Source organism: Mycteria americana, chromosome 13 (assembly GCF_035582795.1).
Source record: "Mycteria americana isolate JAX WOST 10 ecotype Jacksonville Zoo and Gardens chromosome 13, USCA_MyAme_1.0, whole genome shotgun sequence".
NCBI lineage: Eukaryota > Metazoa > Chordata > Aves > Ciconiiformes > Ciconiidae > Mycteria > Mycteria americana.
The window spans coordinates 9,744,130-9,762,268 of record NC_134377.1 but is presented as its reverse complement, the minus strand read 5'-3'; the positions used below and the strand labels follow the sequence as shown (position 1 = coordinate 9,762,268).

At 51.7% G+C, this 18,139-nt stretch overlaps 1 protein-coding gene across 1 annotated transcript in view; it reads right to left on the bottom strand.

The window, feature by feature from the left end:
* The window catches only part of SSH1 (slingshot protein phosphatase 1), a 41,839-nt gene extending 25,215 nt beyond the window's left edge, over positions 1 to 16,624 (bottom strand). The window contains exons 1-2 of the mRNA XM_075515785.1: positions 16,472 to 16,624; positions 11,789 to 11,829 (exon numbers count right to left, since the gene is read on the bottom strand). Of these exons, the coding sequence (XP_075371900.1) occupies positions 11,789 to 11,829; positions 16,472 to 16,537 (107 nt within the window). The 5' untranslated portion in view covers positions 16,538 to 16,624. The remainder of the gene's footprint in view (positions 1 to 11,788; positions 11,830 to 16,471) is intronic.
* Between the last annotated feature and the right edge of the window lie 1,515 nt (positions 16,625 to 18,139).

Below are 18,139 nucleotides of genomic sequence, written 5' to 3'. Positions count from 1 at the left end.
CTTTGAGTTGCCTTTTCCTCGGGGATACGGACAGCGTTGCGATTTCCTCGGGGAGCCTCGCACTCCAGCCAGAGGCAGGTCCGAGGGCCGGGAGCTCAGGGAGCAGAGAGGAGAGCTGCTCCTCGCACACCCAGGCACGGGCTGTCCTCAGGAGCAGCCCAGCACCATCAGAGGACCAAAGCACGTGCACCTGATGGGTCAAAGCTTGCTTCAGCTAACATCCAGAGCTCACCTCCGCCCGGCCGTTACATTTAAGTTAAATCCTCATCTCCCAAAGAGACAATATTCCAGATGTCCTTTCAAGATATCTGCTCCCACCTGAAGCTTTCTCTGTTTCTCTTTAACCTTTTATCTTGAGCAACTCCCATGTTGTTGACCTGTCGTGTGCTCGTGCAGCTCAGGTGCAGAGCTCCATGTTCCAGAAAAGCTCTGCAATGAAGCCTTGCCCAGGCACAGGGCCACACTATCATGCTCTCCAGGCACTAAATCTCTGTCAAATTAAGTTTCTTAATTTCCCCCTCATTAATGGAACAAAACGTACGCGTGGTGCGGGGGCAGAGAAGGTCATCTATCCATCGGGGCTGAGCCAGAGCACTCGGGGGACAGCGATGGCCTCTGGGCTCATGTGACAGCGGCCTGCCCAGACAGCAGCGTTGGAGCAGGAACACCCCCTCACCCCAGCATCCATCAACGCCATGGTTAGCAGCAGGCTCGCTTGTCCTGCCCTTCCTACCCACTGCATGCAGGCCTCTCCCCGTGCCCAGAGGAGCTGCCCTCCTGCAACCAGAGCTGTTTTAGACAAAAAAAAACAAACCTAAACAAAAAGGCAATATTTGCTTCTCTCAAAATCGGTCGCAATTTTACAAAGGCATGAACGTGGTAGTGCCTCCTTGTTCCTTAGGTGTTACGGCATCTTCTGCTCAAAATGTTTCCAAACTGATAAGGTGAGGAAAAAACAGCTCCCAAGCTCCACAAAATTAAACATACTTCCCTTTTCCACAGCCCCTTTGAAAAGGAGGAAGAGAACTGATTTTTTTTTCCCCTTTTCTTCCCCCCTGTTTTCTGCTCAGTCTGGAAAAAGCCCTGCCATCTCAAGGCAATTAAGCAAGAAGGCGAAATGCAGCCCTGGAGAGGGGCCTCCCCGGTGCACCTCTCTGAGCCGGGGGACCCAGCCAGTCCCCTCGGATGCTCCCGCAGCCTGGCCAGGCCCTCGACGTGCCAGAGGGTGGATTTTAAGACAGAGCACCGCTGCAGCGAGCCAGAGAGCCATCACGCAGTCATACCGAAATAGCAACATAAACTAAACTGGGAACGAGCACATCAAATAGAAAGGAAGATGCAGGGAGAGAAATAGCAGGAAGACAAGGCGGCAGCTGCGCGGCCCCTGCTTCCCAAGCCAAGCCGACAATTAAAGCACACTGACTGCTTGCTTTGGCTTGATAGGAGGCACATCAGATAACACTTCCTGACCAAGGCAGGGGCCTTCAGAAAGGGTCTGAGGGACACAAAACAGCACCAGCGAAAAACGAACTTCAAAGCTACTCGCTCACGTGCTACTGTACAACCTGAGAAACAGAAATGAGAGCCTTTAAGAGCAGCAGCAGGTCATTTCTCATGCTTTTAAAAGAAGTACATCGCGTGTTTCCAAGCGGCCTTTGCTGTGTCGCACACCAGTCACGCAGAGTCCAGTGACACAGAAAGATTAAATGAAACGTAAAGGAATCACCTCTACAATATAGCTGAGAGTATTGTCACGACCATCCCTGCTCAACACAGAGTGGGCTGCTGCGCAAAGGGACGAGCAGAGCATTCCCCATGCAGCGGGACCAGGAAAGACCCAGTTTCAACACGTGCAATGCTGTTTTAAAACAAAGTGTGATTGCATGCATGTGTAGACTTTATGATACGCTGATAAACTGACCTGTGATCAGAACTGCAGGTGCCCAATACACCTGCTAAAGCCGGCAAGAGCTGCCAGCATCGCTTGGATTGCAGTGCTCTACCTCTGCTGAAATCTCTGTGACGCAGCTACCTTCAGGGCAACTTTTGGAAATACTATTTTATTACAAAAAAACTAATACTAGTCTCCTGAAATACTATTTTATTACAAAAAAAAAAAAGTGAGGCAGGAAAGCTCTTTATGGCTATGTTAGGGTGTGGCTTTGATGGGATACAAAAAGTTGTCGCTGTCAGACTTCCTGAGCTGAAGACAAGTCACCCCAAGAAGAAACCCGAAACATAAGCTGCGAACCACAGCAAGGTCTGACATTCCTTCAGACACACGGAGAACATCTCCCCTTCCTCAGACGCAGCCAGGGCACTATCATGCAATGGCAAAAAGTCGCCTGCAAGGGGGCCAGGCAGCAGCCCCCGCTGAGGGGGGGGGCTTGTAATGCCTCCCCGCAGGGGCAAACATCTCCCCATCTATTTCAAAGGAAAGCGAGATGGTAAGGCAGGCAAGAAGACCCGGCAGGCCTCATTCTCGTGTTTTTAGCAGTGCGGCAACAAAAGGGGAGTCTGAGCATGTATTGTTCAGCTGAAAGGCGTGGGCCACATCCACAGCGCAAGAATGCTAAGAAGGGTTTGAGACACTGCGGGCCATTCACAGCGCCAGATACAAACGCTCCTCGAGCACAAAGAGGAAAAAGAAAAAAATGAAATCAATCATGAAGCCCACAAAAGCTAATTTCCTAACATAAATAGACTGCTGATGATGTGCCTCCAGCCGCTCCTGTGCACCGGGTGAGCAATGCATCGGGCTTGGGCAGCGATCGCCCCAGCTCCGCACGGAGCCGAACCCGGTCAGCCGAGCGTACCCCACGCTGGGGCGGCACGCAGCTCCGAGGGCAGAGCACGACCCGGGGTACACGGGAGCAGCTCAGATAAACCATCCAAGAGAAAGCGCAGGAAGAGGGAAGCGAACAAATTAGCAGAATTGCTCCCCGTTCCAGAAGCTTGCAACAAAATAAGTTAGCAGAACAGCTCCTAAACAGCCAGGAAAGAGAAAATTCTAGGAATCCCTAAGTACTTGGATGGTGAAAAGCCAAATAAAATAAGAGATTGTTTCACAAGGAAAAAGAAATCCTTTTTGCTCATCCCATTAATCGCAGAGTTCAGAAAGGCACGAGGCTGATCACAGCATCACCCAGCTATGCAATGTGCTTGGAACTAACGGTTTGAATCGCAACGAGCATTTCTGAGATTCCCACCGAAACATGATGTCATTTTTGAGATAGCCTCTGTCTCAGGAGGCTGGGGCCAGATCCTCTCTGAACCTCAGCCTGCATGACTGCTCATTCAGCTGCTATAAAGAAACCTTTCTCTCACTCTTAGGAGAGGAGTATTGACCCTACAGAGACACCCAGCATCCGTGTCCCCAGCGTGTGCCTGGGGACTGACTCCAGCCCCCTGTGGCAGCCCCATGACCGCCCACACTGCGGCGAGGGCTGAGCAATGCTTCTCCGTACAGCTACACGGAGCAGCTCGCGCTTGCCTAAACCCATGGACTCAAGGGCAAGGCTAGGGAAGGTGGCAGCTGGCACAAGGAAGCACAAGAGGCATATGCAGAGGTCCCAGCATTAGCAACAACGCCGTTTTCCAGCCTAGTGCACCCTCTGCCATGCAGCATCCCGGTGGTCTGAGGGAAGCCAGCTATTCCCAAAACACTGGCTTCCTTCTTCCCCCGCACTAAAAGACCCAAAAGACACCCTGTTTTCCTACACGCCACTTTTTTGGATGTTGTTGTTGCCATGTTATTGCCATAGCTGTTCCATGACCGCAGGTAGGGAGGAGGACAGACCACAAGCCAAGCCCGGCAGTGCTGGGGAGGTGTCTCGGAGCCGTGGTCCAAGCTAAAGGAGAGGTGGGATGATGCCGGCCCCCAGGCTCCTGCCGAGGAGGGCACATCAAAGGCCGAGCCTCCCGCCCGCACTCCCGGGCAGGAGCCGATCCTGCTCCCGTCCTCCTCCCCAGCCGAGCTGTCGGCACATCGGCCGATCCTCCTGCATTCCTCCCGTCAACTCATTGTTTTAATCCTTTAAACTATTTTATTAAGTCACCCCACTTCACCCACTCAGCGGTGTCTCTCGGAGACAGGCCAGAGAAACCAGTGGAAAGACTCCAATGGCGCCACTGGAAAAGAAAAGGAAGGTGAATAATAGTTTCAAGGATTAAGAAAGCAGCTTCCAAATGGCGTGCACGAAGGTCAGCCAGGACACAAAAAGCATAGGAAGCACGACTGAGAACCCTACAGGCAGCGGTGGCACAGCAACCCAAAAAATAGCTTAGCTGCTGGGTTTCAGAATGACTCCAAAAAAGGCAGCAGAGACCAGGGAGTACTTGACACATTAGTAATGCGTAAAAATAAAATAAAATAAATCTAGGCGGATCATGTGGGGTAAAAGCAGAGTGAGAAAAATTATAGCTCAGCCCCTACACCCCCTCTAGTGTTTAGCTAGACCACAGCCTGCCTTCCTAGCTCCCCCAAGGGTATGCAGCCAGCACCCCACAGGGAGGAGGTGCACCCCAGAAATTAGGAGACTGCCAGCCAGGGGCAAAGCTACCTCGAGATGGAAAAGTGTTGCTAAAAACCTCAGGATCATCCTTCTTTTTCCCCTCTACTCCAAACCCATCTTTTACAAGCAGAATCGGTGTTGCAGAGAGAAGCAGACATCTGTAGTCCAAGAAGTTTTACAGGGCTGGGAGGGAGATGCCCACACGCAGGCACACTGCGAGCAGCCCCACAGGCAGTGGTCTCCGCAGGGACGCAAGTGTTGGACGTGACCATTTGGATGGCAGACAGGGCAAACAAGCAACCTGGCAGCTCTCCGGAAAATCTGAAAGGGACATTTTGTCCCCTTCCCTGCATTTCTGGATGCCTTGGCCCCCGATGCTAAGCCCCAGAGGTTTTCTGCCCAGCGGTCAGCAGCACACCGCCACAGATCCCCCAGCAGCTGCTTTCACTAGTGATTCTTGCAGCAAAGATTTCTTCAAGAAACACAGGTGAGCTGGTGTGGTTTTGGCAGGTTTGTCAGTTTGGCAAGTCCCTCTGCACAGGGTCTCTGTGCTAGCAAGATGAGCGTCAGGCACAGACTCCAGGTCCTACAACAAATGTTACATCAGTACTGGGACTTTGGGGAGAGTTTGGTGCCATGGGCGATACTTTGACATACCAACGGCGAGGACCAGCTGAGGTGGGTACGAACACGCAACACACCAGCTGCTCCGCAGGCATGGTTTGTGTTGCTGCTCCTGCCCCAGGAAGGAGGCACGGAAACGCACCTCTCTCGTGGCAAAAGATAAACCTTTGCACTGGTTGCAAGGGGAAGATGTCTATGCACACAAGCAGCTCCAGCCAAGCCATTAACCACTGCTGGTTCACACCCTGGTTATGGACGTTCATACCTTACGTTACAGAGAGCTGATGCAGATCCGTCTGAGCTCCACAAACTCAACGCTGTTGACTTCTGCCTGGACTGCAGCTCTAAAACTTTCAGAGAGGGAAAGCAAGCTCTGCAGAGAAGAGTACTTCTGATCCTAGATAAACCTAAACAACTAACAGATGCAGTTTGCATCCTAATCCATTTGAGGCTGGGCTTATTTTTGGTTTATTTTGCCTTCTAATTTTTTGGTGTAACAGTAAAGTGATTCTGCATCAGGGATTCAAATGGTGCAGAGGGATACGTGAATGTTTGGGAAACAAAAATCTCAACACTCTCTCCATTAAAAGTAAAGCCATGCCTATTAAGGTGTTCTATCCATTTCACATTCTCCAAAAACATCTTAAGAGCACTTGTCAGGCAGACCGCAGCTCTGATTTGTATGAGAAATCCCTGACTCGCAGATCTTGGCAAGCGACTATCAAAGATTAAGGTATTTAAAATCAAGAGGCATTTAGAACCAAAATATTTTTCTGACCCTGCTCTAACACCTAAATAAACAGTAACCACACTGGCCTTTTACAGAAAAAAAATGTTCAGTGCAAAGCCAGTACCTTTGATAACAGGGCCACTTGTTTTGTTTTTTGCCAAATTGCTGAGGTTTCATGGAAAAAAAAAGAAAAAAAAAAATTTATATACAATTCCGAAAAGGGTCTGATCACCACATCTTCAAACTGGCAGGTCTCCTGCTGTTACTCTACCTACATCCAAGTAAACTCCTTGTATTGCTCAACTTCAAGTCAGCAACAGTTTCCTGGAAAGGCCAGATCTTAAATAAATGTCAAATAAGTGCATGCTTCCTTGGCTCCACCGTCTTTGAAAGTCCCCACACAACCCACCACAAGATGTAAAGGCCTAATTATATCTCTATCGGCTTCCATGGCCACACCTACGGGCCAGAAAGTTACCGAGGGTCACGAGCCTGTGAATTTGCCTCCCCATTGTATAGGAGCACGCTAAGGCAGGATGCTGCAGCCTTGCCAGGATGTGATTCAGCGTCCTGTTTTGAACAGTTAATAAAGTCAGCAACTTCTGCCCCAAGATCTCCCACCGAATAACTGGGAGACAATAAATACTGCAGCGAGCAGGACTTGTCAAGTATGTAATGAGCCGCTGTCCCCACAAATAAATCGTCAAGAGAGCTGCCCCGGCGTACCCCCAGCCCCGGGCACCTTCCCAGTACCATAAACACAGCCACTCAAAGCTGCGCATACAAGCCATTCACTCAATGCTGCCTCCAGCAAAACATGCTCATAAATTCCTAAAAAAGTTAAAGATCAAGGTGTTAATAAATAATTTTTGGTGCATTGAAATATAATATACAATAAAGTATAACGTATAAACATCCACAGCTGTGGTGGGCACTCAGTGCAGCACAGAAGGAGAGTTGTGCAGAGCAAACACGGCTGCATGGAGAGGAGCCTGACGAGTGGGCTGGAGTTGCATTCGCTCTTTGAGTTTCCATACTGAAGAGGCCAGCTGTAGCACCAGCGAGGAATCTGGTTTATTACAGCGATTTGAACCAAAGAGCCTCCTTACAATGAGTCCTCTGGCATGTGCCAGCTGAGGTGATGCTCTGTAAAGAGTTTGTCTGCAGCAATTACTCCTCCTGTTGATCACCGAGCTGCAAGGGGAGTTTTCATCAATCTGAGGGCTCCACCTAATCCCTGCAGCGAACGCAAATCCAAGTCAAACCAATGCCCAGTGTAACTTCACTACCTTCAAAACAGAAAATTACTTTACTTCATTAAACCACAACAAAAAAGCAGTAACTAAAGGAACTGTAGAGCTGGTTATCAAACCAGTGTGGCAGAGCATGTTCGTTCCCGACCAGGTAATCGTGCAAAACACAAAGGCGAGTAAGTGAGGTGGAAAGCAAGGGGGACGTGGTGCCTTCTACCCATCACAAACAGCCGTAGGTTCCTCAGAGCTCAAAAGCCGTATGACTCTTACAGCTGAAAGGTTTTAATGCTGAATAAAACCAAACAGACCTAAGACTTTACTCTGAGTGTTTCAGAAGATGAGCTAATAGTCATCTGCCAGGCTGCAGATGGGAGAAAGGGGCTCAGGAACATTAAGTAACTTGGCGAGGTACACAGGATAGCATCAGCAAAGAGAGGAAGACCCCCAGTCTCCTCTTCTTCCTCTACCACTTCTCTGTTCAGTAGGACGCTGGATGCTCCAGGCAGCGCTCTCAACGCAGGGTCTCCGCTTCACACTCAGCTGTGGCCACGCAGCACGTAGAGGCAGCAGAGCAGCGTATGCCGTAAAAGACTCTCCAAATGTATACAAGCCCAATCCTGAAAACCTTTACCTCCCACAGCTGCTTTTGCCAGCTCTTAAAACTGGGTTTAGTTGTGCCAAACAAGAACAGTTCTTTCCATAACAATCTTCAGGCTTGATCAGAGGCTGGAGACAACTAACTCCCAGGCCCTTCTGCAGCAGTTCAAACTCCATCTCCCTGCAGAAGGTGCCTGAAAACACTCACCCGGCCCTGTTTCTGACCGCATTCAGATTGCGATTGGAAAGCCAATAATGGCAAAGATTACAGAATGACTGGCTAAAAAAAACCTTACTTGTGTTTGTAATTAAAACCAGTGACTATCTTGCTGCATTTGCCAACCGCATCTGAGAAATAGCCAACACTCACAACACGACTGGCTTTGTAAAACATCTCCTTTGACTTGGTGCTAGAGAGCCAACTAACGGTGAGCGATGAAAGTCAATCGGGTTGCACCAAAAAGCAGTGTAGGAAAAATTGCACATACCCCATTCTCCCAGAGCAGTCTGCTTGAAAAGAGCTCAGCTCTGCTCTCAGTCTCCCCCGCACCTGGTATCATCTTCTCTGAGGTTGCTCTGAGCTAGAAGAGCATGACATGGCTCTGCAATAAGGTGGCATGCACTGTGCACACAAGGCTCATGTTGAACTCTGTGGACCCTGATCTTGTAAAACAACTTAAGGTTGTGCTTAACTCTAAGCTAATGCATACTCCCATGGACTTGACATAACGGTGCCAGCAGTTTTATTAAGATTCGGGTGAGATGTCTGAAGGTCCTGTGGGTGCGCTGCATCATTAGGGAAAAAAACAGATCAAGCCACAGTATCCCATGGCTGATTAGCATTCAGGAAGGAGGATTTCAGCAGACACAGATAACAGAGACTCAGACATGCAAGCTTTTGTCTGCACCAGCTGCACCGAGCCCAACTGGGCTGTTAGAATCATAGAATTGTTTAGGTTGGAAAAGACCTTTAAGATCATCAAGTCCAACTGTTAACCCAGCACTGCCAAGTCCACCACTACACCATGTCCCTAAGCACCACATCTACACGGCTTTCAAATACCTCCAGGGATGGTGACTCAACCACTTCCCTGGGCAGCCTGTTCCAGTGCTTGACAACCCTCTCGGTGAAGAAATTTTTCCTAATATCCAATCTAAACCTCCCTTGGCGCAACTTGAGGCCATTTCCTCTTGTCCTATCACTTGTTACTTGGAACAAGATCTGAGTCTGAGTTGGATCTGAGTCTGTGCTCTTACATTTTCTTCTGCTATGAATCTTACTCACTGGGTAGCAAAATGGACTCCTGGCTGTCTGCTGGAAACAGTGTGGATGTTACCTTATCGAGGCTTCTGCAAAATCTTTGGAAAACAAAAGAAAAGGAAGACTTTAAAGCACATTAATGTCTAAGAAAATGCAGATAGCAACAATATCTTTGAAAGAAAAGCTGAACCTAGAACATGTCCCCTCGGTCTATTTTAGGGTAGATGTTGTTTCACGGAGAAAACGGAAAGAAAAGCGTTTTGGAATGACAGAAACCATAAGGAGGGTCTGCTGCTCTTAGACCAGAGAGCAGCAAGACATGAGGCTGGTTATAAAACCATGATACAGACCTGTTCCTCCAAGAAAAAAATCAGATAGCTCATATAACCAGATCCAACTATGCAGTCTTGAATGAAAATCCTGGAATTTTTTTGGAATGAATGAAAATAATCTGTTCAGCAAGCAGATGAGTACGTTATGTCACGAACGTGTAACAGCACATTCATCCTGTATTGATGTAATGCAGTTTGAGCTGGCAGCAAGATGGGGTCTTGTTTCCAACATCCCTTCCTTTTCCTAACCATAAGGATCTTTGAGGTCTGCAAAGTCAGGCGCTGGACTGCCGACCCCTGCATTCAGGGCACATGTGACAAAGCACAGCTGTCACCTAAGTCTCCACCAAGGCTAGAACAGGATTTAATGATTCACAAATATCATCATAGCCCGTTCCTGCGTTTTTTTCAGAGGAGACCTGAACTCAGCTGTTGGAGAAGCAGCACAATGAAGTTGAACAATTCTGCCACCCCATGGGCACCGGGTAAAGTCTTGGCGAATTGATCCGGAACAGCTGCCGGCAGGAAGGGGACAGGATCTACCCACCTCCCCGCAAGAGGAGCTTCATTTATCATCTACGCTGTTTCCACACTAGGGCCACACATTTTCTTCAGTCCTTGGCGGTGTTTCCCCCTGAGTACAGCAAAGGCTCTGCACAAGAGCCATCCTATTCCCCAGGTCTATCTAGTGATTTAATTACTCATCCTGAAAACCATATACGGAAGAGCAGCCCCAAGAGACCGAAGGACAGAGGAAGCTCTTGCGATCTCGGTATCTAAAGTCAGTGCTGCAGCATTTTTCAACAGCCAGTAGAAAAGTATCAGCCCTTAAACGCAGTCTCACTACATCTACCCCCACGATTGCTCTGGTCAGTGACAGATGCACATGCCTGGCTTGCAAAAAGGCCAGACAGACCAAAGGTAGCCACAAAACCAATGATCTCCAAACAGTTTATCTGTACGTTGTCACTGAGTTCATTCGTAATGAAGAGGGACAAAGCTGTATTTCCTCTTTCAGCACAAGAACCATATACACAAAAGAAGAGGCCATCATACTGCTTGGTTAAGTGTTACTATTTAATACAACATGGGAAAAAGCACAAGAATTAAGGATGTGTTGCTATTCATGACTTTAGCAGGTTCCTGCTTGAGCCCTGAATTGTACAATAAGCCCACAAGCAAGCTGGGAGCAGAACCAGGAATCCTACATTTTGCTTTAATTGATACAAAATGCATTCTCCAGAAAATAAGCTAACGAATGACATTACAGACTGCCATTAAAGGCCTGTACGCAGGAGACCACACAGCAACCAAACGTACACTTCTGACCCACGTGCATGCAAGCAGGACAGCTACCAAATGCCAGGCCTCCCAGACGGGCTGCAGCCACGACAAATCACCCCCGGGACACATAAATGGCAAGGCCTGACACTTTCCTACTCCATAAAGAAAAGCAACTTTGCTTTTCTGCTCTCTGACTTCATTTGCGGAGTAAAAATAGCCTATACCCTAACATCCCCTTGCTGCTCCCAAAACCACAAGGTTAAACAGACTTCAAATCAACTCCACTTTGTCCTAGTCTCAGTCCATCAGATTGCGACAGAAAACCCACTGCCACCAGTGTCTCAGTTTTATACCTCTGCAACAGCAGGTCTCAAAGCATAAAATGGGATGGAAACAACACGATCAAACTCCAAGCAGCAGCATGAGTGGCTCTGCTTTTACCTGAAACCAGGATAATTAAAGTAGGAAGTAGTAACAAGAAGAGACCAAGCCTTCTCAACCACTGTTGTGTTTTTACACTTTATCTCTTGGATTGCAGTTTACAGGTTAGAGGGTAAAAGCTGTCTGCGACAGCTGGGTTTAGAGTGAACAATCCACATAATTACTCAGAGCCCCATTAGGCCAGGGTCCCACCAAACTAGCTTTATCATTACTACTTCTGATCTCTGCACAATGTCAGCAAGAGAAGCCTTTCTCTTCTCCAGCAGGATCTCTCAGCCCTTTCCTCCCCCTCACATGAAGAAAGTGGCTCTACACAACCCCAATATCAAAGGAGTAAAATTCCCGACGGTTAATACCCAGGAATGAGCAGAGCTCTCCCCCATCCACCCTAGGAGCGCACCCCCCTTCCTGACCCAGAGCCCCAACCTCAGAGAGCAGCAGCAGAGACAGAGACGCTGCGATAACAGTTAAGTGCCGTGGCCAGAGCTGACGAGCAGCCTTCCAGTTTCTTCCCACCAGGAAAAAACCCACAAACCCTCTTTTATGCTTTCAGTTCATTAAACGCTCGTCTCAAAACTAAACTGATAAGGGAGAGAGCATCCCCAGTGTTTAGCTCTCTGCAGACCATGCAATCCCCTCCAGGCAAGCATACACGCTCGAGGCCAGAGTCCTGTGTGGGATCAGGACCCAGCTACATGGCACACAATTAACAACAGTGGAAATAATGTTTAGAGCCAAATAGCTCTGCTTACCTCACATTTAATTTACGCTCTTCATCACTGCCAACCTCCAGCTGAGGGGAGAAAAGAAGGATACAGAGAAAGTTACATGCTGGTTATTTCCATATTACAACTTTAAAAAAATCTCCACGCTTTTTAAAACCATCCCTGCAATAACAGATTTTGGGTGGCTGCTTTCCACGGGGTTTTTCTTTCCAGTGCCAGGGATAAATGAGACTCCCTGGCCATATATGCCATCAGCACCCGGTGCCGGGTGACAAAGGGGCTCACGGGGATTTTAAAGCTATTAGGTCCTAATCCTGCAAGCTGGTCCTAGAGCGCAGATCTGTTTGAAGATCGCCAACCTCGACGTCACCAAGAGTGCACACACATCGCTCCCACTGAGCACACACGTGAGGGCAGAACCTGTCCCGAGTGAAAGGCTTCTAACGAAGACCTGGGCACAAATTAATGCTGTAATTCAGGGTGTGCAGCGACAGCACAAGTGCCCTCCAGTGGATGCAGCCAAAACTGCCCAGATGGGAATGCCCCAGCCTCCAGCACCTGAACCCCAAGCTGGCACTGATGTGCAGCTCCACCGCACACGCTGGTGGGGTCCCTCCGCTGTCTCGGAGCTGCCGCCTCACCAACGAGGCCACCTCCGTCTGGATGCTGGCTGAAGACGTGTCCCAAGGTTAGGACGATGCCCACCTGGTTGCCCAGTCATCAACAAGTCCTACATCTGCTGCCTTCCTGATGAACACACTTCTTTGATGGCAGCTATGTATTAAACCGGCCACTTTTCCACTGGACACTAGTGCAAAGTCCCTCTGGAAGCAAATCTGGCTGCTCAGATGACATTACTGGCCCCTACACTTTATTTACTCTCCTTAAAACAGAAGCAGGCTAGCTGACCTAAGCCTACTTTCTGAAAGAAACTTTTTCACATTGCCATGCTTTCCAGCCACCTCCTTCAACTTCTCTATTAGCTTCTGGACAAAATTCCATATTAAAGAAAAACAGAGTTGCAGCTAATCGCATCCAGAGCTGACCGAAAAAAAAAGGCTCAAAGATAATTCTCCTCCTTTGGTCCTGCATAAGTAGACAGAAGAGGAAGGGCCAGGAGCATGCCCTCAGAGGACAAGGCTGCACTGGGGAGATGGTTCGGACCCAAGAAGCGAAGCAAGGACCTTACAGATCGCCCTACAATAGGAAAACCTTCAAACTTGCAACACACCAGACACCAGAGCCTAGTGAAGCTGGAGGGACACAAGAAATCATGCTCCATCAGTGCTAACACTCAGGGAACATTTTGTTATTTACTACAACATTGCTTAAAACCCACATCAAATAAGGCCCACTGTACGGGTTACTTGTTTCCAGGTGGTTTTTAAAAATAAGCAAATAGTTCCATGTAAAATGTTCAAGCCTGAAGTTTTGTGTGTGTTTAAGACCTGGGCTGTTCCCCATCCCTCCAAGTTAAGACTCAGGAGGCCAGAGTGCATAGGAGCTGCTCTGTTTACAATCTGCGAGACCCGAGTCATGACAGGAAAAAAAACCCCAAATGCAATTGCACAGGCCGGATATTAGAAATATAGCCATTTGGAGGAAAAGAGATACACAAATCCCATCCAAAATGACTGCAGCTGATGGCGAGAAACATACCATCGCTATTTTTAGGCTGTTTACACTGTGCAGGGGCAGCGCAGAGCCAGGCTGGCTGGGGCAGCAGGCAGAGCCCCGGGAACACCCCGAGCCCCAGTGCCCCCCGCCAGCAGATCCCCCCCAGCCCTGGGAAGGTCTGGCTGGTTTTTGGCCTTTGTAAGGTCACCCTCCTGTTTGTTTGGGTCTGTCACGTAGCAACAAGGGGGAGAAAAACTTTTCTTCTTTTTAAACAAATGTGACACTGGAGACATGACTGTTGTCAGCTGAGACTCCCCAGCAGAGCCGGCCCCTGAATCTGCTCCAGGCTCATCTTTTGCAGAAGCTGACTTGCTTTCAAAGTCGACTCTCCCTGTATTTTCTATTAAAAATCTGCAATAAAACTGGCATCCCCTCGGAGGGATGCCAGAGCATCCCTCCGAGCTGGCAGGTTTTACCATACACAGTGCCGTGGACCCGCAGCTGCTCACCAGCACCGTGGATCCCACCACGGCACGGATACCAGCGCCGGGGCCAGACCTCTGCCAGCCACATCCACGTCCCTGCCCAGGGACTGTGCAGAGTGCGGCCAGGCTGAAGGACCTGGCATGGAGCAGGAGGTGGTGTGGAAGGGAGACGGCAGTGGAGCTAACAAGTGCATGCAAGTTTGCAAGTGTGTATGAACTACTCTCTCCTCCTAAGAATTTACAGCACGCTACGTTAACACGGCAGCAAGCCTCTTGCAGGCGGCAGCATCCATTTTATAAATTCCTTCAGGCTCATGAATTAAGAGAGGCTGCAGCAGCATACTCACAATTAGCAAGGACGTACAGTCATCATTTTCCATTAAAAAAATCCCCTAATAATTATTCACATAGGCTAAAAGCCTTGAAGAGCCCTGATTTTCCTTGCAAGAAAGATCATAAAATATCAGGGACCGTGCTGGCACTTTTTGATGGGATTTTTCTTTGAATTTAACTTTGTTATAACAACACACTGAATTTGGAAAAGGATGGTTTGTAGTTTTATGGTATTTCATGCCAGAACGGACCATTCAAACAGAACGGGAGCTGATGTCTTCCTCTGGGAGCCACCAAAGTACACCTGAGCCATGAACATCAGTGGCAGAAGTGCCCTGGCATGGAGAAAACCAGGTGAAAAGTTTGGGGCAACATTTTTAAGAGAGAAAGGGAGACTCATACGGTCAACCCACTGAAAAAATAATAGTGAACACAGAGCTCCTACACAATGCAATGCCTAATGCAGATGCGCACGGCAAGGTGAGAGGCACACTGCTTTGACTCCTGTCCCACCTGCACCAGTTAAATCCAGTCTAATTCCACTGCCTGCGACAGGGTTACAGCTCATCTACATCTGTGTAGATTAGGTCTCGTTTAAGACTCTGTCTAAACCAGAACCCAACAAAATTCCTTCTGAAAAAGCCTCGGAAAAGCACAAGTCCTGTCTCCAAGTTTCTCAATGAACACGGCACGGTCCGAACACTGGGTCCCTGCAGCCTCAGGAGCCCAAACCACAGGACATGGATCTACAGCTAAACAGTCGGCGAAAGGAAGGGATGAGTCACGTCTCCAGCAAGGGCCATGCACAGGCAACCCCCGCGGCCCCTCTGGGCGAGGGAGAATCTGTGAGCCTTGCAGCACTGTCCCCCTCCCACCGGCTAATCGGGGGAGTCACAGGGACCTGACAGGTGACAAATAGGATTGTTTACCTGGCGGGAGTGCGGACACAGCGAAGCCAAGGGCAGTGAGCACCAAAGGAATGAGGTGGGGGGGGGGAGAGGGATGCACAGGGAGGATATGCAGGAAAACACCAGGCCTGTCTTTGGGGGTCACAAAAGACAGGGGTTAGGAGGAAAAAAGGGATGCACAGGCAAGAAGAAAAAGAAATTGGAGGGTGCAACTGTGTTTGGATGGCTCGCAGGAGCTGTGGTGAGGGAAGACAGAAGCCCAAGGCCAGGCAGAGGCACGAGAAGGCATTTCTGGGGTACAAGAGCGAAGGAGGAGTGCAGCAGAGCTGCGACACACAGGGTGCCTGTCCCAGCATGGCAGGGACGTGCGGAGCACAGCTTTACGGGGGCAGCGGGTTAAGCGGCGTGTACATGGCTCTGGAGCAGCAGAGCTGAGGATGAGGAGAGGGCAGCGGCATGGTGCAGGCTGCGCTGCAGCAAGGAGTGGCAGCAGGCAGCGTGGCACAGGGACGTCGCACAGGTACGGGGTGGAGCGGGACAGGAGCTGCTCCGGCAGCAGCGAACTGCCTATGGCTGCCTTGTGGAAGGGCTGGCGTGAGCTCCCCACGGGGCAGAAGCTACAGCGGGTGCGGGGAAAGGCAGTGCCATTGCAGCACAGGCTGCGCAGGGACAGAGGGGTAATGCAGGGGGTACAGCAGAGCATCCCTGGGGCAGGACGTGGCGGCGGCTGTGGGGTGCAAGGGAGGGAGAACGTATGGGGCCGTGGGGCCAGCAAGCACAGCTGCTCCGCAAGGACAGGCCCAGCACGCTGCCCAGGCATTTACCTGGCAGAGAACTGCGGCCCCGGGGTTTAGCTAGCCCAGGCTACTGCCGGGCGAGGGCTGAAGTAGGAGACAGCTGTGGGGGAAACGGGGCTGCGTGGGGGGGAGGACGGGACAGCCAGAGTGGGGAGAGGGCTGGATGGTCCCGGGCCTGATTCAGCCTGGCAGCATCAAAGGGCTGAGGGCTGAGGCAGAGCGGGGCTGGCAGGGCTGGGCAGCATGGGGGGGCTGCGAGGGGAAGCGGCTGGGATTGCCGGCGGGCTGCGAGGGGCTGAGCTGGGGCCAGGGGGCTGCGAGGGGCCAGGGCCTGTGAGGGACGAGGGCCGTGGGGCTGGGGACCGTGAGGGGCCGTGGGCCGCGAAGGGCCGTGGGGCCGGGCGCCGTGGCCCTGCGCGGGGCCGTGGCGCTTTGCGGGCCGTGGGGGCCGCGGCCGGTGCGCGGGGCCCAGCCGAGGCGCTGAGGGGCCGCGTCCCGCCCCGCCCCGCTCCCCGTCCCTCCGCCGCCGGGGCCTGCTCTGCCCCCGGGGCCCGGCCCGGCCCGGCTCACCTCGCTGGTGCTGGCCGAGGAGGCGGCGCTGGGGGTCGGCGAGCGCTGTAGCGTGACCAGCGCCATGGCGGCGGCGGCGGGGCCCGGCTACAGCGGCGGCTGCGGGGCGCCGGCCGCCTCCACCGCCCCGGCGGCTGCGCAGCCCGCCCGGCCGCCGCGCCGCGGGGAGGGGCGAGGGCGCTGCGGCGGCGGGGGCGGCCCCGGGGCGGGACGGGGCGGTGCGGCTCCGGAGCCCGCCGGCCTGGCAGGGCCGCCCGCGGGGCCCCCCCTCGCTGGGCAGGGCTGGGCGAGGCGGCCGCGCCCAGGGGCCGCCCCAGCTCAGCGGGGGGTCCAGCCCCTCGGCACGGCGCGGGCGCGGTCCCCACCGCCCCAAAACGCGTCGGTAGGGTCTGAGCTGTCCCCCTACAGCACCCGAAGGGCTTCGGGGCGCAGCAGCCAGGAGCATCCCTCACACCGGACTGAAGAAAGTGCGAGGGGTCAGCGGTGCCAAAAGCAAGAGGCAGACGAGTAATGGGGTAATTAGTATAAGAGGCTTTGCTGGTTGTATGTAAAGCCCTTAATAATTCAGGCCGTTGGGTGACTGCCTTTCCCCCTCCGTCCCTGCCACGCTGCAAGGAGGAGCCGTGCCAAAGCACCCTGGGGTCCGAGGGGCCGACGCCCGGGGCTTGGACACCGTCTGCCCCGGGGATTTCTGCTGGCAGCACCCCTGGGAGGGTGGGATGATGAGGCAGCACACATGGCAGACAAGCCTTCTCCTTCATGGCACCCAGAGCGGGATCCCAGGCCGTGGCTTTGCCAGCTGCCACCCTCAGGAGCCAGCCACACAGCCGGGATGGGGCCAGTTGCTTGCTGGTGCTGCTGCTCCTGCCCGGCAGTGGGAGGCAAGACGACAGCTCCCGCAGCAGTGCACGGGGTTGGAAATGTCACAGAATCACAGAATCGTATAGGTTGGAAAAGACCTTTAAGATCATCGAGTCCAGCCGTCAACCTAGCACTGCCAAGACCACCACTACACCATGTCCCTAAGCACCTCATCCAAACGTCCTTTAAATACCTCCAGGGATGGCGACTCAACCACTTCCCTGGGCAGCCTGTTCCAGTGCTTGACAACCCTTCCAGTGAAAAGTCAGCGAGTGGTGCTCTGCTACCAAAAGCACTAAAGGTACCAGGTGCTTAAGCCCTATGAGCCCACAAACTTAACCCTCCCGGGCCATCCCCGTTGGCCTCTCGGGGTAAAGCATCCTTCTGCGCAGGCTGGCGTACGCCTGCCCGTGCCTTTCGTCTGCCTTTTGTGGGACCAAATTCCTGTCGCCTGCAGTGGGTTGTGCTGCATGGCTGCAACCCTGGGCCCGGGACTCCAGAGACGTGTCTGCAACCTGACTGTGCGGGAGATGAGTTCCCATTTCCTTTATCTTTGTTACCTCTCTTATAAAAGCTTTAGGCACAGTAAAATCCCTAATTGTAGCAACTCTACCCAAGCACCGCCTGAGCTTCCAGGGCTGCCTCCACTACTGGTAATGATATCCACACCGACAGAAACCTGGCTTTTCAGCCCAGGACCCAAAGTTGAGGGTTTTGTGAAGGGAGAGGCAGCTTAGAAATGAGAAACGAAGCCATCTGACCCCTGAGAGGGGGAAGCTGGGTGGCACAGCGCCTGGGGTCTATCAG